At 49.9% G+C, this 14,167-nt stretch overlaps 6 protein-coding genes and 1 non-coding gene across 7 annotated transcripts; 5 read left to right on the forward strand and 2 right to left on the reverse strand.

Moving 5' to 3' along the window:
* Window positions 1-416: 416 nt before the first annotated feature.
* IRR1 (cohesin subunit IRR1) lies at window positions 417-3,779 on the forward strand (the record flags this gene model as incomplete). The annotated part of the gene is made up of 1 exon (NM_209356.2): window positions 417-3,779. The coding sequence occupies one exon, from the start codon at window positions 417-419 to the stop codon at window positions 3,777-3,779; it is 3,363 nt and encodes a 1,120-aa protein (NP_984003.2).
* A 171-nt stretch (window positions 3,780-3,950) lies between these two features.
* EMC5 (Emc5p) lies at window positions 3,951-4,364 on the forward strand (the record flags this gene model as incomplete). Its single annotated transcript, NM_209357.1, has 1 exon — window positions 3,951-4,364. The coding sequence occupies one exon, from the start codon at window positions 3,951-3,953 to the stop codon at window positions 4,362-4,364; it is 414 nt and encodes a 137-aa protein (NP_984004.1).
* Window positions 4,365-4,400: 36 nt separating this feature from the next.
* CDC26 (anaphase promoting complex subunit CDC26) lies at window positions 4,401-4,757 on the reverse strand (the record flags this gene model as incomplete). The annotated part of the gene is made up of 1 exon (NM_209358.1): window positions 4,401-4,757. One exon carries the CDS (start codon window positions 4,755-4,757, stop codon window positions 4,401-4,403), a length of 357 nt encoding a protein of 118 aa, NP_984005.1.
* A 322-nt stretch (window positions 4,758-5,079) lies between these two features.
* AGOS_t0066 lies at window positions 5,080-5,152 on the forward strand. Its single transcript has one exon. It is a non-coding gene; the product is annotated as a tRNA-Lys (tRNA).
* A 154-nt stretch (window positions 5,153-5,306) lies between these two features.
* SSM4 (E3 ubiquitin-protein ligase SSM4) lies at window positions 5,307-9,122 on the forward strand (the record flags this gene model as incomplete). The annotated part of the gene is made up of 1 exon (NM_209359.2): window positions 5,307-9,122. The coding sequence occupies one exon, from the start codon at window positions 5,307-5,309 to the stop codon at window positions 9,120-9,122; it is 3,816 nt and encodes a 1,271-aa protein (NP_984006.1).
* Window positions 9,123-9,363: 241 nt separating this feature from the next.
* On the reverse strand, window positions 9,364-12,288 carry ULP2 (SUMO protease ULP2; the record flags this gene model as incomplete). The annotated part of the gene is made up of 1 exon (NM_209360.2): window positions 9,364-12,288. One exon carries the CDS (start codon window positions 12,286-12,288, stop codon window positions 9,364-9,366), a length of 2,925 nt encoding a protein of 974 aa, NP_984007.2.
* Window positions 12,289-12,567: 279 nt separating this feature from the next.
* On the forward strand, window positions 12,568-14,028 carry JHD1 ([Histone H3]-lysine-36 demethylase; the record flags this gene model as incomplete). Its single annotated transcript, NM_209361.2, has 1 exon — window positions 12,568-14,028. The coding sequence occupies one exon, from the start codon at window positions 12,568-12,570 to the stop codon at window positions 14,026-14,028; it is 1,461 nt and encodes a 486-aa protein (NP_984008.2).
* Window positions 14,029-14,167: the final 139 nt, after the last annotated feature.

The raw sequence follows: 14,167 nt of genomic DNA on the forward strand, positions 1-14,167 counted from the left end.
TTATTACGTTCTTACACATGCGTACAGGCCTGCAGCGGCGCGCCTGGGCTTCATATGCCCCAACGCCTGATGTTGGGATGGATCCAAATGCTTTCTATTCTATATATCGCCTTCATAATCAACATACATGTGCTTGCTATAGCTTGAGATCGCGAAATTTATGCACATGCATGCCCCTCATCCCACCGCCCACCTGAGCTTCCGCCAGGCAGGCCTTGTACGGCTACGCCTTCACTTCCTGCGTTTGAATTGCTTAATTGGTAATATTATCCTAGTTCGCTGACGCTGACATCGCTGATCATCGATCACGAGATTGCGGTAAACAACGCGTCTTTTCCTAATAAACCCCAGGATATGTAGCGCAGCTGCATGGTGCCGACAAGCTGCAAGCGGGAATAAGAGGTATTAGAAGCATCATGAGCGAAGTGCGGCGGTCTAGGAGAATACGGGAAAAGTCCAGTCGCGAGGATGACCACGAAGAAGGGCCTCTCGAGGCGGATCACAGCACGGCAGTAGTGCAGGCGGACGAGCAAACATATGTGGAGGGAGATGAAGCGTCCGAAGAGGAGAGTTCGGGCGAGGAGGACGGTCACAGCGACGAGGACTATGAAGAGGCGCGCGCGAAGAAGCGGAGGCCGCGGTCGGGCGGGGGGAGCCGGCCGGGCTCCGGCGGCGCGAAACGGGCGCGCACGGGCACAGGCGGGACACGCTCCCGGATGGCCGGTGTTGGTGCGGGCACCAAGAAGGAGCAGGACGAATACCTGGCGCTACAGGAGGACTTCGAGCCATGCAGGCTGTTCCGCATTTTCAGCACGGCGGAGGACGTGTCGGTGGAGGACATTGCGAGCGACTGGCTGGAGGAGTACAACGCGAGCCGGACGGGTGCCCTGAAGGAGTTCATCAACTTCCTGCTGAATTGCTGCGGGTCGCTGGTGCAGGTGGCGGAGCACGACGTGCTGAACAACGACTCCTCCAACGAGACCGTCGACGAGGTGCAAATGCTGTTCCAGGACCAGAAGATCCACGAGTTCCACCTGTATATTTCGAAAACGCAGAAGAAGCGGAGCAAGTACAAGCCTCTGTACGACAATTTTGCGGAGTTCATGACGAAGCTGATTGAGCTGGCGAGCGATAAGGACATGATATACATAGAGAAGACGGACGAGGGTGACGGCGAGCCCCAGACGGTTATTGAGACCGGGCCGCTAATGCTGGACCTGTTTACATGGCTGTCCTCATTTTCGGTCTGTAAAATTAGATGTCTGAGGTATGTGGCCACATTGGCGATGTACTTGTTCCAGGACCAGTTGACGCACCTTGTCGTCGAGATGGACACACAATCCCTGCTGAAGCTGCGCAAGCAACTTGCGATGGAGCAAAAGAAGAAAAGACCGAGCGTTAAAGCTGTGCATAAATTGGAGTCTACGATTGCAGACATACAGGGGACAAGGACAGTGCTCGAGAGCAATATCGAAAACATAATAAAATTGTGCTTCGTCCATCGGTTCAAAGATGTTGACGAAACAATTAGGTCAGAGTCGGTACTGCATTTGGCGAAATGGCTCGAGAATTATCCCGAGCACTTTTTCAAAGCGACCTATTTAAAGTATTTTGGCTGGCTGCTCTCCGACACGTCTTCAGTCGTGAGGCTCCAGGTACTAAAGACATTATCGGATCTGGTGAAGTTCATCAATAAGCAGTTCCGCAATATGACGGATGATTCGTCTTTGAGACAATTTTTTGAGCGTTTCAAGCATCGCGTCTTAGAACTTGCGCTCAAAGACATAGATCTGCAAGTGCGTCTTGCTGCTGTCCAGGTGTTGGTTGAAATCAACAAGTTTCGATACCTCGAGGATTCTGAGATCCTAAGCATAACCAGTTTGATATTTTCCGAGCATGAAGTAAAAGTGTCTTCCAGCGCCAAGAACGCCAAGTTCTTGAGTGCTGTCTCCAAGTTCTTTTCACATGTTGAGAGAGCACAAGTGCCCGAGTTCATGGAAGGTAAAGACCCAAAGAAAAAGATTGGTGATGTAAAACTTGGGACAGTCGCTGAAGTGGGCATCCTCATGCGATTTCTGATAAAGTCGTTGTCGCTTTACCTAAATGAGCAAGATCCCCTTGAACAAACGACTGAGAGGAAGGTGCATCTTCTGTTCCAGGCAGCTGAATTTCTGCAACCGTACTTTGGTCACCTAATCAAACCTATCTGCCAACTGTTGACGTTCCAGGGAGAATTTGGTGATATTTCTGAACTCCAGTCAACCGAGGAAGATTCTGACGCAGAAGAACAGGGCGAATATTCGATGGAACTAAATAAACTACTTTTGCCAGAAAACGAAAACACGGTGATTCAATATATTACTGTACTCAGTGGACTGTGCCACGGCGCAGTCGCCATAAAACAGCATAATAGTAAAGCGGAGACTGCGGAAACGGCGATGGGATACCTTCTTGAATTATTTGGTCATCTGAACCTCGACTCGCCGGTTATTTTCGATCAACTTCTCAAGATATTCCAGCTATTCAGGTACGAAGATTGGATTACTTACGGTCGAGAAGGCGCCTTCCAACAGCTATTTGAGATTGTTGTCAAGAAGTTCAAAGATATGGCTATATATACGGATCCAGATGACATTAGACGCCAGGCTTTCACAGACATACTGCAATACACGCAGACGCTTTCTTCCAAAAAGATCGAGGAGCTCTGGAAAAACCAGCTAGCTGAGATAAAGATCGCTCTAAACAAGTACCTCCACGAGATGGATCTCAGTGATCCCAACAAGGCAGATCAACAACTCCAAACTCTTCAGTTGATGTACCTCAACAAACTGGTACTATTCGGAAAGTATTACCGCGTGGATTTCGATACTGAGCTTCTTGAGATGCTTTTTACCAAGTACATGAACCCGCTCGCGCTGCTATCATCAGAACTGAGCGATACCACGCTGGGCATTGTTGACTTCAAGATACTGACACAAGTTACCACATGGAATCTGCAAACCTGGTACCAAATCTTTGAAGATACCAATACACCGACACCCATTTCAAAACCTATGCTTGAGCTTAACAAATTCATTATCGACCAGCTATCCATTACCCTAATCACGTTACAGCGAGAGCACTCTGGCGAACTTTCACGTAAGCTAGCTATAGAACACCCGGTGTGCGTGACTCTGTTAGATACGGTGACTGCCATAAAACTATTTGCACTGAATCTGCCGGATAAAGAAGCTGAGTGGAGACATGCGCTCACGCGGGACTATCCTATTTACATTGACTGTCCTGAAGCAATCATGGAGGTATTGCTCTATCTAGAGGCACTGTACGCGAACTCAATCGGTGTTAACCTCGAAAGAGGTGACGAGGAAGCCGTAGACTTTAATGATCTGGCCCCCCGCGAGGACAAAGCTGACCCCATTAAGCTCGAAAAGGAACTCTGCGTCTTTGCGCTAAAGTTGAGAAGCCTCTTCAAGTTGGGGCTTCTCAATCATCCACATATCGAGGAGCGTCTTGGCCTCAATAGGGAGGCCCTGGGCTCGCTTTTCCAAAGCATCGTTGATGATTCTATTTTCAGCGAACCTGAGGAGCAGAGAGTTCGGAAGAGCAGTCCGCCAGCGTCCAGTTCTACCGCTCCGCGCACCGATCGCCCGCATACACAAGAAGAGCTGGAGCCAATCGAGGAGTTTTCTTTGGAAGAAACCACAAGAAGGCCGCTACCGCTCCAGGAAGACCCGATTGAAGAGGAAGATGAAGATCTGGGAGAAGATGATAATCAATAGGAAATGTTATATAACTGACTATCCAGGCGACACCTTTTCGTGTCGACGGTATCACAACAAACGACGAGATTTCTCGCGGACTGATCACTCCGAGCCGGTTGCCAACTGTTAGCCGAACACGCGACGCACGCAACAGGGGACCGGGCCTCTGCATCCGCCACATCCAGTCATATGTCATATATCTCGAAGATTTTACTCGCGATTTCCGTGCTACAGCTGGTCCACTCGGGGTTCTCCAGTTTCGAGTTCCACCGCTTGAAGCGGCACCTGACCCTAGCCGACGGCATCCCGCAGGGCTTCCGGCTTCCCTCGGACATCAAGGCTGAGGTTGTCTGCGCGCTCGTGCTATTTACGCTCGGGATATTCCTCTCGTTCGAAAAGCTTCAGCACCTGCCACTGACCGGCTCGCGCACCCCGCTCACGCAAGACCTCTACCTGCACGAAATTCGTATGAGCGAGGCAACCAAAACCGACAATCTCATCGGCAGTGAGACATACGGCGACTTCACGTTCATGCCTTCTTTTATCGACGTCCACGCGCGCCGCAAAGAGATCCGTACGTACATGCAGCATAAGAACCAATAACCTGACCGATTGATAGCGTATATAGTAAATATGTACCTAGCCCCGCTGGATGAACGGATTCGACGTATCCCGTTCGTCTAACACAGGCGTGTTCGTGACAATGCCCTGTGTCGCGAGCTGCTCACCGAGTCCGCCGGCGCCTGCCGCTCGCCGGTGCTGCTGCTGCTGCTGCATCTGCTTATTGAGTGGAGATATCTGGAACGAGCACGACAGCGGCCGAGGCTCATCCGCCGCCGCTGCTGCGGGCGGCGGGCCTACTCGTGTCGAAGACCGCACCAGGTCCATATGTTGCGACTTGATCTGCTGCAGCAGCTTGAACTCTTCGAGATTGTCCTGGAGCTCTGCAAGATCATCGGATGTGAGCTGAATGGTGGTTGGCTCCCTTCTTAACATGTTATATGCGTGATCCCCGCCTCCTTGTGGTCTGGCGACTAGTGGCGTGCGATAGCGGCAGTAGCTATCACGCTTGCGCGTTTTTCAGGACGCACAGGACGCACAAAACAGTCACATAGACTGGTAATGTGGCACAGCCGCAAAACGGATGTGTCGCCAGGCGCGCAAGCCCGTTTGCTTCTCTACACTACAGGGACTGTTGTGCCCGTGTGGCCTGTCTGACACCGAGTGAGAAGAAGCTAGCCGCTTCTGTGGCGCCACATAATCACGTGCTAAAGATTTATAAATAAATAGTAAAATATCCGACCGGGTTGTATCAAGAGCCTTGTTGGCGCAATCGGTAGCGCGTATGACTCTTAATCATAAGGTTACGGGTTCGAGCCCCGTACAGGGCTTATTTTTTGAACGTGAAATTTTTTATCTGCCCCCCCTGGTATGGACCAACTTGCAGAGCTGCATTGGCAAGGTGGCAGACAGGGCTTTCGCACTCAAGTTGCTGGCAAGTCTGTCAGAGTCGCAGATCGGTAGTAGGAAGAGCACAGTGTTCACATGGCGGCAGACGGCGACGATCAGGTGCCTCCGTGCTGCCGGATCTGCAGGATGGAGGCCACAGAGGACAATAAACTGTACCATCCCTGCCGATGTAAGGGTACAATAAAGTACGTACATGAGCCATGTTTGTTCGAGTGGATGGAGTCGAAGCGTGTCGAAATCTCGAGGCCCGGTACGACCGCTCGGTGCGATATCTGCGGCGTTGAACTACGGATGCGGACCATCTACGAGGATCGCATGGGCTGGGATACGTTGCGGCAGGTCAGTCTGCGCACGTTGAAGCGCTCATACAAAGTAGCACATGATTTGACTTCGGCGGGCGCGATTCTGCTATTCTTTGCGGTGTGGTTGCCTGTGGCGTGGGGCGGGTGGTGTGCGCTGTACAGTGCCGCGCTGGATGGAGCGCCTGTGCTCCAAACGGAGTACCCGGAGTTTGTAGCAGCGTGGCTGCGTGCTGTGGGCGTTGTGCCATGGAGAAGGGGCGCTGGTGTTATGTGGGATAAGCTTGCGATTGGGTATGGGATGGCGAGCTTATCTATGGTTGGGACCGCAGCCCTGACGCTGGCGTTCTACACATTTACGGATATGATTGTGCAGTCGGAATCGTTCCCGAAGATGCTATTGCTACGAATAGGGCCCAAGTACTCTAACGTTGATCTGTTGCGGGACCGCCTGAGACAGCGTTTCCCTGACTTACCCGAGGATGTCACCAAGAAATTCGCGGTTCTTGCAGACCTTGCAATCCGAAACGATATACCAGAGTTTTTGCAGAACATTGGCGGTACTGATAACGAGAATTGGGAGCTACCCTTGAATCTCAATCGCAGATATTTACAGGCGCTACTATATGGAGAGGAATTAGCGGATCGTCGCAATATACACGTAGGACAGGACGACAACGGCGAACACGGTGCCTCTCATGATGAACTAGATGATGAAGAGAATGAAGCCAGCTTCAATTTAAACCAAGACGATACTGTGATCGACATGCAGACTGAATATGCCATTGAAACACCGCTTGATCCATCAGAACACAATATAGAAAGGAACGCCGCTTTGCATGACTTCGTCGAGCTTCTAGATGCACATGATGTAGACATACATGACCGTAATCAGGAAATGGTGCAGATGCCACAGTTTAACCAACCTGAGAATGATTGGAATGCTGGCGATCAGGATGAGGTTCGGGGATTTCAATTGGATATCAAGATAAATCTTTTCTCTGCCCCACTGTACTCATTTGTTATTACTATTGTTTTTGGGATCTTTCTGATGGCTACTTACGTTCTACCTGTGGTTATTGGACGCTATCTTTTGTCAGCATACTCAGGCCTACTGCTTGTTTTCTGGAACATATTTAGCCATGCCGTTAAGAAAGTTGCTGAATTATTTCCGAAGTATGTTTTGCTGCTGCTGCTCGAGTCAGATATCGGTTCTTATGCTATGGATTACCTACTTAAGATGGAGATTGCACTGTCGTCTCTATTCTATATGAAATATTTTGGTACTTCGAGCCTAATCTACTATCCAAAAGCGCTACCTCTGGTTACCTTCTATGCGTCTCTCATGGTATTAGTTATAATTGCGACTGACTATCTCGGGAGAGGCTACAGCGTGGTTAATAGGATGCGGAACGAGAAACTTCGGAAGCTGTATACGTTTGCATTCGCGGCGACCTGCACGATAAAAGTGTTCATCCTGATCTACGCAGAAATATTTGGATTTCCATATTTGTCTGGACTAATGGTCAAGTATTCGGTAATTAAGGCTCTCGTCCCACTTGCGTCCTGGCAGTTTTTGTCACATATACCTCTTTCACGGACATGCACTTCCATTATACAATATGCCCTAGACATGATGGTCGGGCTGCATTGCATGTATATGTTTGCAAGCTTTATTGGTACAGTTAGGCGGCATATTATTAGGCCAGGCGTTCTATTTTTCATTAGATCTCCAGATGCGCCAAATATGAACATCCTACAGGATAACCTGCTATATTCAATGAAAATCCACTTTTCGCGGTTAACAATGTCGTTGTTCATGTATATGACAATAATAATTGGAGGCATTGGATTCCACACGAAGTTACTTTTACCATTTTTGTTCAAAAATGGACTTTATCCGCTCGAAAAGTCACCGGATATCCATGCAGTTAGTCAATCATTGGTCGTTTTTTATGCATTCGCCTTTGTTGGACGTTCACAGGCGCTCAAAGATCTAGGTAAGAATTACTGGACGATGGTCTTCAATATTTGTTGCCGCCGGTTGAGGCTATCTTCTTTCATACTAAACAAAGATATTCCGATGGAGAGGGGTTATGTCATTTACCGCAATTATTTCTACAAATATCTTGCCTCTAAACGAGCGCGCTGGTCGAACAGCACTTTGTACTCTTCCCCAAAAACCCACGAAGAAGCACAACAGTTATTCAGAGCAGATCCTTCAGTGCACGCATATTTTGTCCCCGATGGTTGTTTAATGCGTGTCCCTGCGAGCGATCTTGTATCTAGAAACTATGTTCAGATGCTCTTTGTTCCTGTAACCAAAGATGATAAACTACTAGTACCTCTTGATTTGGAGGGAATTAAGCGCCGGGGTTCAGAGAATGCTGGTGAATTCAGTCACCTAGCAAAGCAGAGTACCGACTTTGACACATATACCGTGGTGTATGTTCCACCTTCCTTCAAACTGAGATATTCATTGTTATTGCTATTGATATGGGCTTTCACATCATTATTGTTCATCTCCGTTGGCGTGGGCGCCCATGTTGTGGGACAAACTATTCTCTGGCTACTAACATGGACTATGCCTACCCGCCTGATTGCATACATCGATTTTGTAACGAACGACCAATCTTTCAAACAGCTGAACCTCTATGCTATCTGCCTAGGCCTGGTTGTAAGTACCCTTTCGATACAAGGTAACGTTTTCGGTCATATGGCAACCTTTTATCATAATACAATCGGAAGACGTCTTTCAAACGAGACACAGGATAACTCCGAACACCCTAATGCTCCAACCAGGAACGAGCAGGGAATCGACGGTGCTGGATTGGCGCTAGATGAATTTACTGTTAGCGCGGTATTGCATAAAGTAAAGGGACTATTTACACGTCTTGATCTTGCTGCTGCAGATTCCGCGTTTTCTCCCTTCTACTTCTGCATGTGCCTGACGTTGACATGCAACTTTATTCATCTAGCGAATGAGTTTAGAGCCGAAATGCTGGACCCTGTGTTTTATCAAAATTATTGGGATAAAGTCTTCAAATATTTAAGATGGATCACTCCTTTTGGTACGGCTTCTACAGAGAAAGATAATGGTATTCTGCCCTTGATGTTGGACGTTATTATTAACAAATATCCCGAATTCTTGCAACGGTCGACTATGTTTGAGAGATTCGTCTGTTCCTGCTTGTATATTTCGGCATACACACGGAGGGAAAGAAACACACCTCTTTTCATACCTCTACTCAAGCGTTGCTGTGGGGGACATATCTTTGTTATAGGTTTTACTCTTTTATTTCAGATGCTGGCGGTTGAGTTAGACTACCAATTTAATGCATCTACTTATGGCACCAGAGCCGCCATTTATCAGTCTTGGGCGAATTTTATGTTATTGCATGAGGAAAGCGGAATGAAATTCTCTGTCTTTCAGCACATATTTTACCTTGCATGCCCCTTAATATCCATATTTCATAGTCTCTATGAGATATCACTGATCACTCTGCGATGCTGCGCTTACATTTCACAGAAAATGATTGATGAGCTGTACGGAAAAGGGAGGACTTTGATCGATATGGAAGATGATATTTAACCGATGATGTAAACAGCGATGGGATTCGCTTTGTTTAATTTATATGTTTTAGTATGCAATTAAATTTAATATAAATAAAATATGTTTATCAGCTCTCTATGCAACCTCTGTACTCTCTCATGGCGCAAAGTTTCTTGGCAATATTTGCAAGAATCTTACCACCAAAGACACGAGCACCACATGAAATGTACGTCCATATCTGGAATTACCTATTGACTTCTATTATGTTCACTCTATCTTGTTATTTTTTTCTCTGGACTACAGGGGCACCACCAAGACTGCGTCCTTCAGGAACTAGTTCATGAACCTCAAGAACTTGAACATTTGAATTTTTCTGTGCTTCCTCAACATCCTGGGAATCACTTACATATATTTGGGCTGTTTTCGGTGTTTGGGATCCAGTATGTGGTATTATTATTTCATCCTGGAGCTGAACGTATTCCCGGTTCCTTTGAGGTTCCATCTCTTCCTCATCCGTAACAGTGATAGTCCCTGAAAGGGAAGACGTACTTTTGATAGATTTGTGCTTCATACTAGTACGTTTCATTTCAGACTTATAAGTTCCCAAGTCTAAATTTGCGGCAGAATGTACGGTTTCCCCTAATAAATTGACCTCTGCATCCCGGGAAACTACCGTATCACCAGTATCAACATTGACTGATTGATCTAGTACCCATCTTTTCTTGAGATAACCGTGAGTAAACGGACGATGGTCACTGCCTGCGTGCTTAGAGTGCTCGGGTGAGTTCTTATCACTTGTTTCCCCCTCAGTCAAGTGATCCTGGAATCCGGCTTGGCCTGCTTCATCTTCAGTCGTTTTTAGATGTTGGCCTTCCTCGGAAGCAAGCAGTGATGTAGCCGCCGTCACTTTATTGTACCCTTCTTCGGACTTTTGGGCGGATGGTACTAAATCAGATTCCTTGCAACTGGAAGAGACAAAAAATATTGATTTAGTACCGGTTTCATTGACTAAAGTATCACCCACAGGACTACTACTGAGATGACGCCGGACTCTAGGACTAACATCTCTTGAGGACGAACGAATTATGCAAACGCTTGGTGGCTTACCTTTGATTTCCTGTTGCTTCCCAGTGTGCGTGTCATCCACTGCGGCTTCCGGAAAAGGATTTCCTGAAGTTCCACCTGAAGCATCCTTTATATATGCATTTGGCTCTCCATGATCTATAATTCGTTTCATAAGTGCGTTATTACGGGTCTCCTCTGGTGTAGAAGTGACGTATACCTTGGATTCCGACAACTTTGATATTGCATCGTTTTCTTTAGGAGGTTGGCACTTGGTACCTTCGGTGTCTTCTATAATCTCTAAATCACTATGATTATCAGCCTCCGCCAGCTCGTGATCTGACTGGCAGAGGCTTCCGTCACGTAATACCTGCTCATTTTGCAAACCCCAAAGAACATTTCGCAGGTCCTGTCTTGCCGTCTTACGTTTAGTCTTTTCGAAATACAAGTTTATCTCTTTTGTTAAAAGATGAGATGGCTTTTGATACCACAGCATGATGGCCTTCTGCGGATTTTCGAAGAACTTCTTTGTATTCAGAATAACATGGATACCGCAGTCACTCATGTTTGGCTGTCGAGGCACCGTGCAGAGCTTCATTCGGATTTGCGCCTTGGGAAGATCAAAGCCATACTTATCTTTGACATAGTCAATTAAGAAGACTTTTATTGGCTCTACTTCACGGGAATGTGTCTGCCTGAGCGAATCGTAGACTAAAATCGTAACTACAGGAAATAGTAGCCGTTCCTTCTCATTCACATTGGAGTCCGAATTCGATTGCTCTAACCACCTTTCATGGAAACCTTCCCTGAAGAAACGAAGCAGTTTGCTAAGATTTGTAATGATACATCCAAACCAGTGAAAGTTGACATTGATAGGCATTACGATATACTTTTTCTCCAGCAAGTTTGAGCTGGCCACCCATTTCTTGACGTTAGCGTAATACTGTTCTGGATTACTGACCAGCTTCGTGTAAAAGAAAGATGAAAAGATGTGCACGTCGCTCAGCGATAAGTCACTATCACTGATTGTGCACTCCACATAGTATTTCAGGAAAAAGTCAAGGATGGTATCGTTCACCCAATCGTGGTTATATAGACATTTAAAGTCTTGGTTCGTCACCGTATACTTCGTGTCGTCGGAAAATTGGTAATGCAGAGTAGGCTTGAACACTTCTGGTTTCTCATAGTCGTCCTCATCTTCCACCACAAACTGTTTCTTATTATTAATATCTAAGAGCCTGCTCGATTTGCGAAGGCCAGAGGAGTACGTGTGATCGGCCAGGTCTGGCTTGGAAGGCGAGGAGCGATCCGAACCGTAAAATGACTTGGGCGATATCTCAGACCGCGGAGAGTCGCAACGCTCCTCATCAGAAGAGCCACATTCAACCGTGTGGGGAAAACTTATCACTTGGCCCGACTTCCCGTACTTTCTCTTGAAGGTCTTGGTATTGTTCAGTGAACTCAGCGGCTTGTCCAGCATACCAAGCCTCTTGGTTCCCTCCTCGGCAACAGAGGATAGCTGGCGCCGCAGTGCTGCCTCAATGCCGGACTTGCTCGCCGCATCGCTCACCGGCAGCCCCGCTTCCTTCAGCGTGCGCTCGATGTCGACAAGCCGCGTGTCGGACCGGTCCCCCCGCGTGCTCCATATGAGCAGCTGGGCCGTAGCCTCCATCCGCTCGCCCAGCAGCAGCACCTTCTGGTTCAGATGAAGCCCGACGCACGTCGTGTGCATGTCGAAGTAGAACGCACGGGCGTCCCGCTGCAGGTCCAGCAGGCACAGATCGTGGCCCGCCGCGCTCTGCAGCTCGCACATCAGCGTCCCAGCCGCCCCCCGAACAGCCAGCTGGACGCCCTCGATGCGCCGCATGCCCTCCTTCTCGACCAGCTCCAGGTAGCCCTCGAGCAGTCCGCCCTCGTCGCCCTCGCCCGCCGCCCGCAGCAGCCCGTTCCCCTCGCCCTCGCTCGTGCTACCCTTGTGGCGCTTCTGCACGGGCACCTCGCCCTCCAGCATTGCTACCACCCCGCCGGATCGCTGCCGCCCCGCCTGGTACCGCTCTCCGGAGTGCCTAGTCGGCTTTCCCGCCCGCGATGTACCGCTCAAAGTGTCCATGGGACTCAGCCCCAGCCGCCGGTGTCTGCTCATCGCCACCTGCAAACAACGCTTCAGCTCCTCGACCACCTGCTATCCCGCTGATGCTATATAAAGGCCCCTTGAGATCGCTCTCCTGCTCAGTGTCCCACCCGAATGAACTGCCTGTGTGCCAAACACTCTGCAACGCTCCACTCAGTGTAAAGCACCGCCCCAAAACGGCTTTAGTTATCTCCAGCGCGGTCCACTAGCCTGCAGATAGCCCTAGTAAACTATGTTGATGGGCTCGAGTAGCTGTCTGGTATCAACTTGGTAGTTTTTCCGTAGCGTACGATGCTTCAACAAGTGACATCGACAACAGTCACCGGGGCAGATATACAGCTACGGGCAAAGTTGCTACTATTCAGCATGACAGACGATCAATGCGTATACTGCAAGGGCAAGATGGAGCATAGGATGTGGGTGCAATGCGAGGCCTGTCCGCAGTGGGTGCATGTGCAGTGCATTCCGGAAGAGTGCTTGAGCGGGGGAGAGTATCCAAGCCGGTCATCAGACATTGCAGCGTTTGAGTGCAGTGCGCACGGAACAGCACGGGCGCGTCTAGCGCTCAAGGGCAAGCGGCGGCGGGTCGAGGCGAAGGAGGAGCCGGAGCGGGCGGGAACGCGGCGCTACCGGCTGCGAAAGCGTGGCCCCTTGGACTACATAGCACTAAACGAGGGCCAGGACGTGCGGTTGCGGCACGAGCACCCGCACCGGGCGGCCTTTCAGGGCTGCTTTACCAAGTGGAGCGGGCTGGGCCGGACTGTGACGAGTGCGGAGCTGCAGCAGAGCTTCGCGGAGCTGCGCGAGCCCGTGCTCGTGGCGGATCCCGAGCACTCAGGGATGCAGACGCCTGCGATGGACGAGCAGGTGCTCGCGGATGTGCTGGGCGCGGACTACTCTCTCGACGTCATGGACGTGCAGAGCCAGCAGAACGAGCGCTGGACCATGGGCCAGTGGAAGGAGTACATGCACACGGCGCGCGGCGTGCGCGACCGGATCCGCAACGTGATCTCACTGGAGGTCAGCCATGTGCCAGAGTTCGGGCAGCGCATCAGGCGGCCGCGCGCGGTCGAGGACAACGACCTAGTGGACCTCGTGTGGCCTGTGCAGCCGGCGCCGGAGATCGGGGCGAAGCCCAAGGTCCAGAAGTACGTTCTGATGTCCGCCGCGAACGCGTACACGGACTTCCACCTGGACTTCGCCGGCACCAGCGTCTACTACAGCCTTCTGCGCGGCGCGAAGCAGTTTCTTCTCTTCCCGCCGACACCGGCTAACCTGGGCGCGTACAAGGCCTGGTGCGCGGACGACAACCAGGGCCTGATATTCCTGGGCGATCGCCTGCAGGACGGCGTCTCGTTCAGCCTGCGCCCCGGGGACCTCTTCATGATTCCCTCTGGCTTCATCCACGCCGTCTACACCCCCGAAGACTCGTTCGTCGTGGGCGGCAACTACCTTTGCCTGCGGGACCTTTCCACGCACATCCGCATCGTGCGCATCGAACAGGAGACACAGGTGCCCAAGAAGTTCACCTTTCCGAAGTTTGAGCGGGTTATGGGGCTTACTGCCGAGTGGCTTCTGGAGGGTCTACCCGAGCGCCTGCAGCTTATCACGCATGAGCACGCCGTTGCGCTGCTAGACTACCTGCGGGACACGAGGCTGAAATACAAGCCTGCGCATTACCACACGAAGAGCACCATGCTGGCAAGTTTGGAGAAGGCCCTAGAGGGCTGCGAGCCCGCTTCAGGGCCTTAGCGGTTGACTTTGGCCGTCATCGGACTTGTCGCTCTCAACGTTCCCGGTATCATTACTTTTTATAAAATCTTCAGAAGATTTGTCCAATATGTGCATCAGCAGCATTAAAAACCAGTAGCTGGGAGAACCAAACGATTGC

This window comes from Eremothecium gossypii, chromosome IV, assembly GCF_000091025.4.
Source record: "Eremothecium gossypii ATCC 10895 chromosome IV, complete sequence".
Taxonomy (NCBI): domain Eukaryota; kingdom Fungi; phylum Ascomycota; class Saccharomycetes; order Saccharomycetales; family Saccharomycetaceae; genus Eremothecium; species Eremothecium gossypii.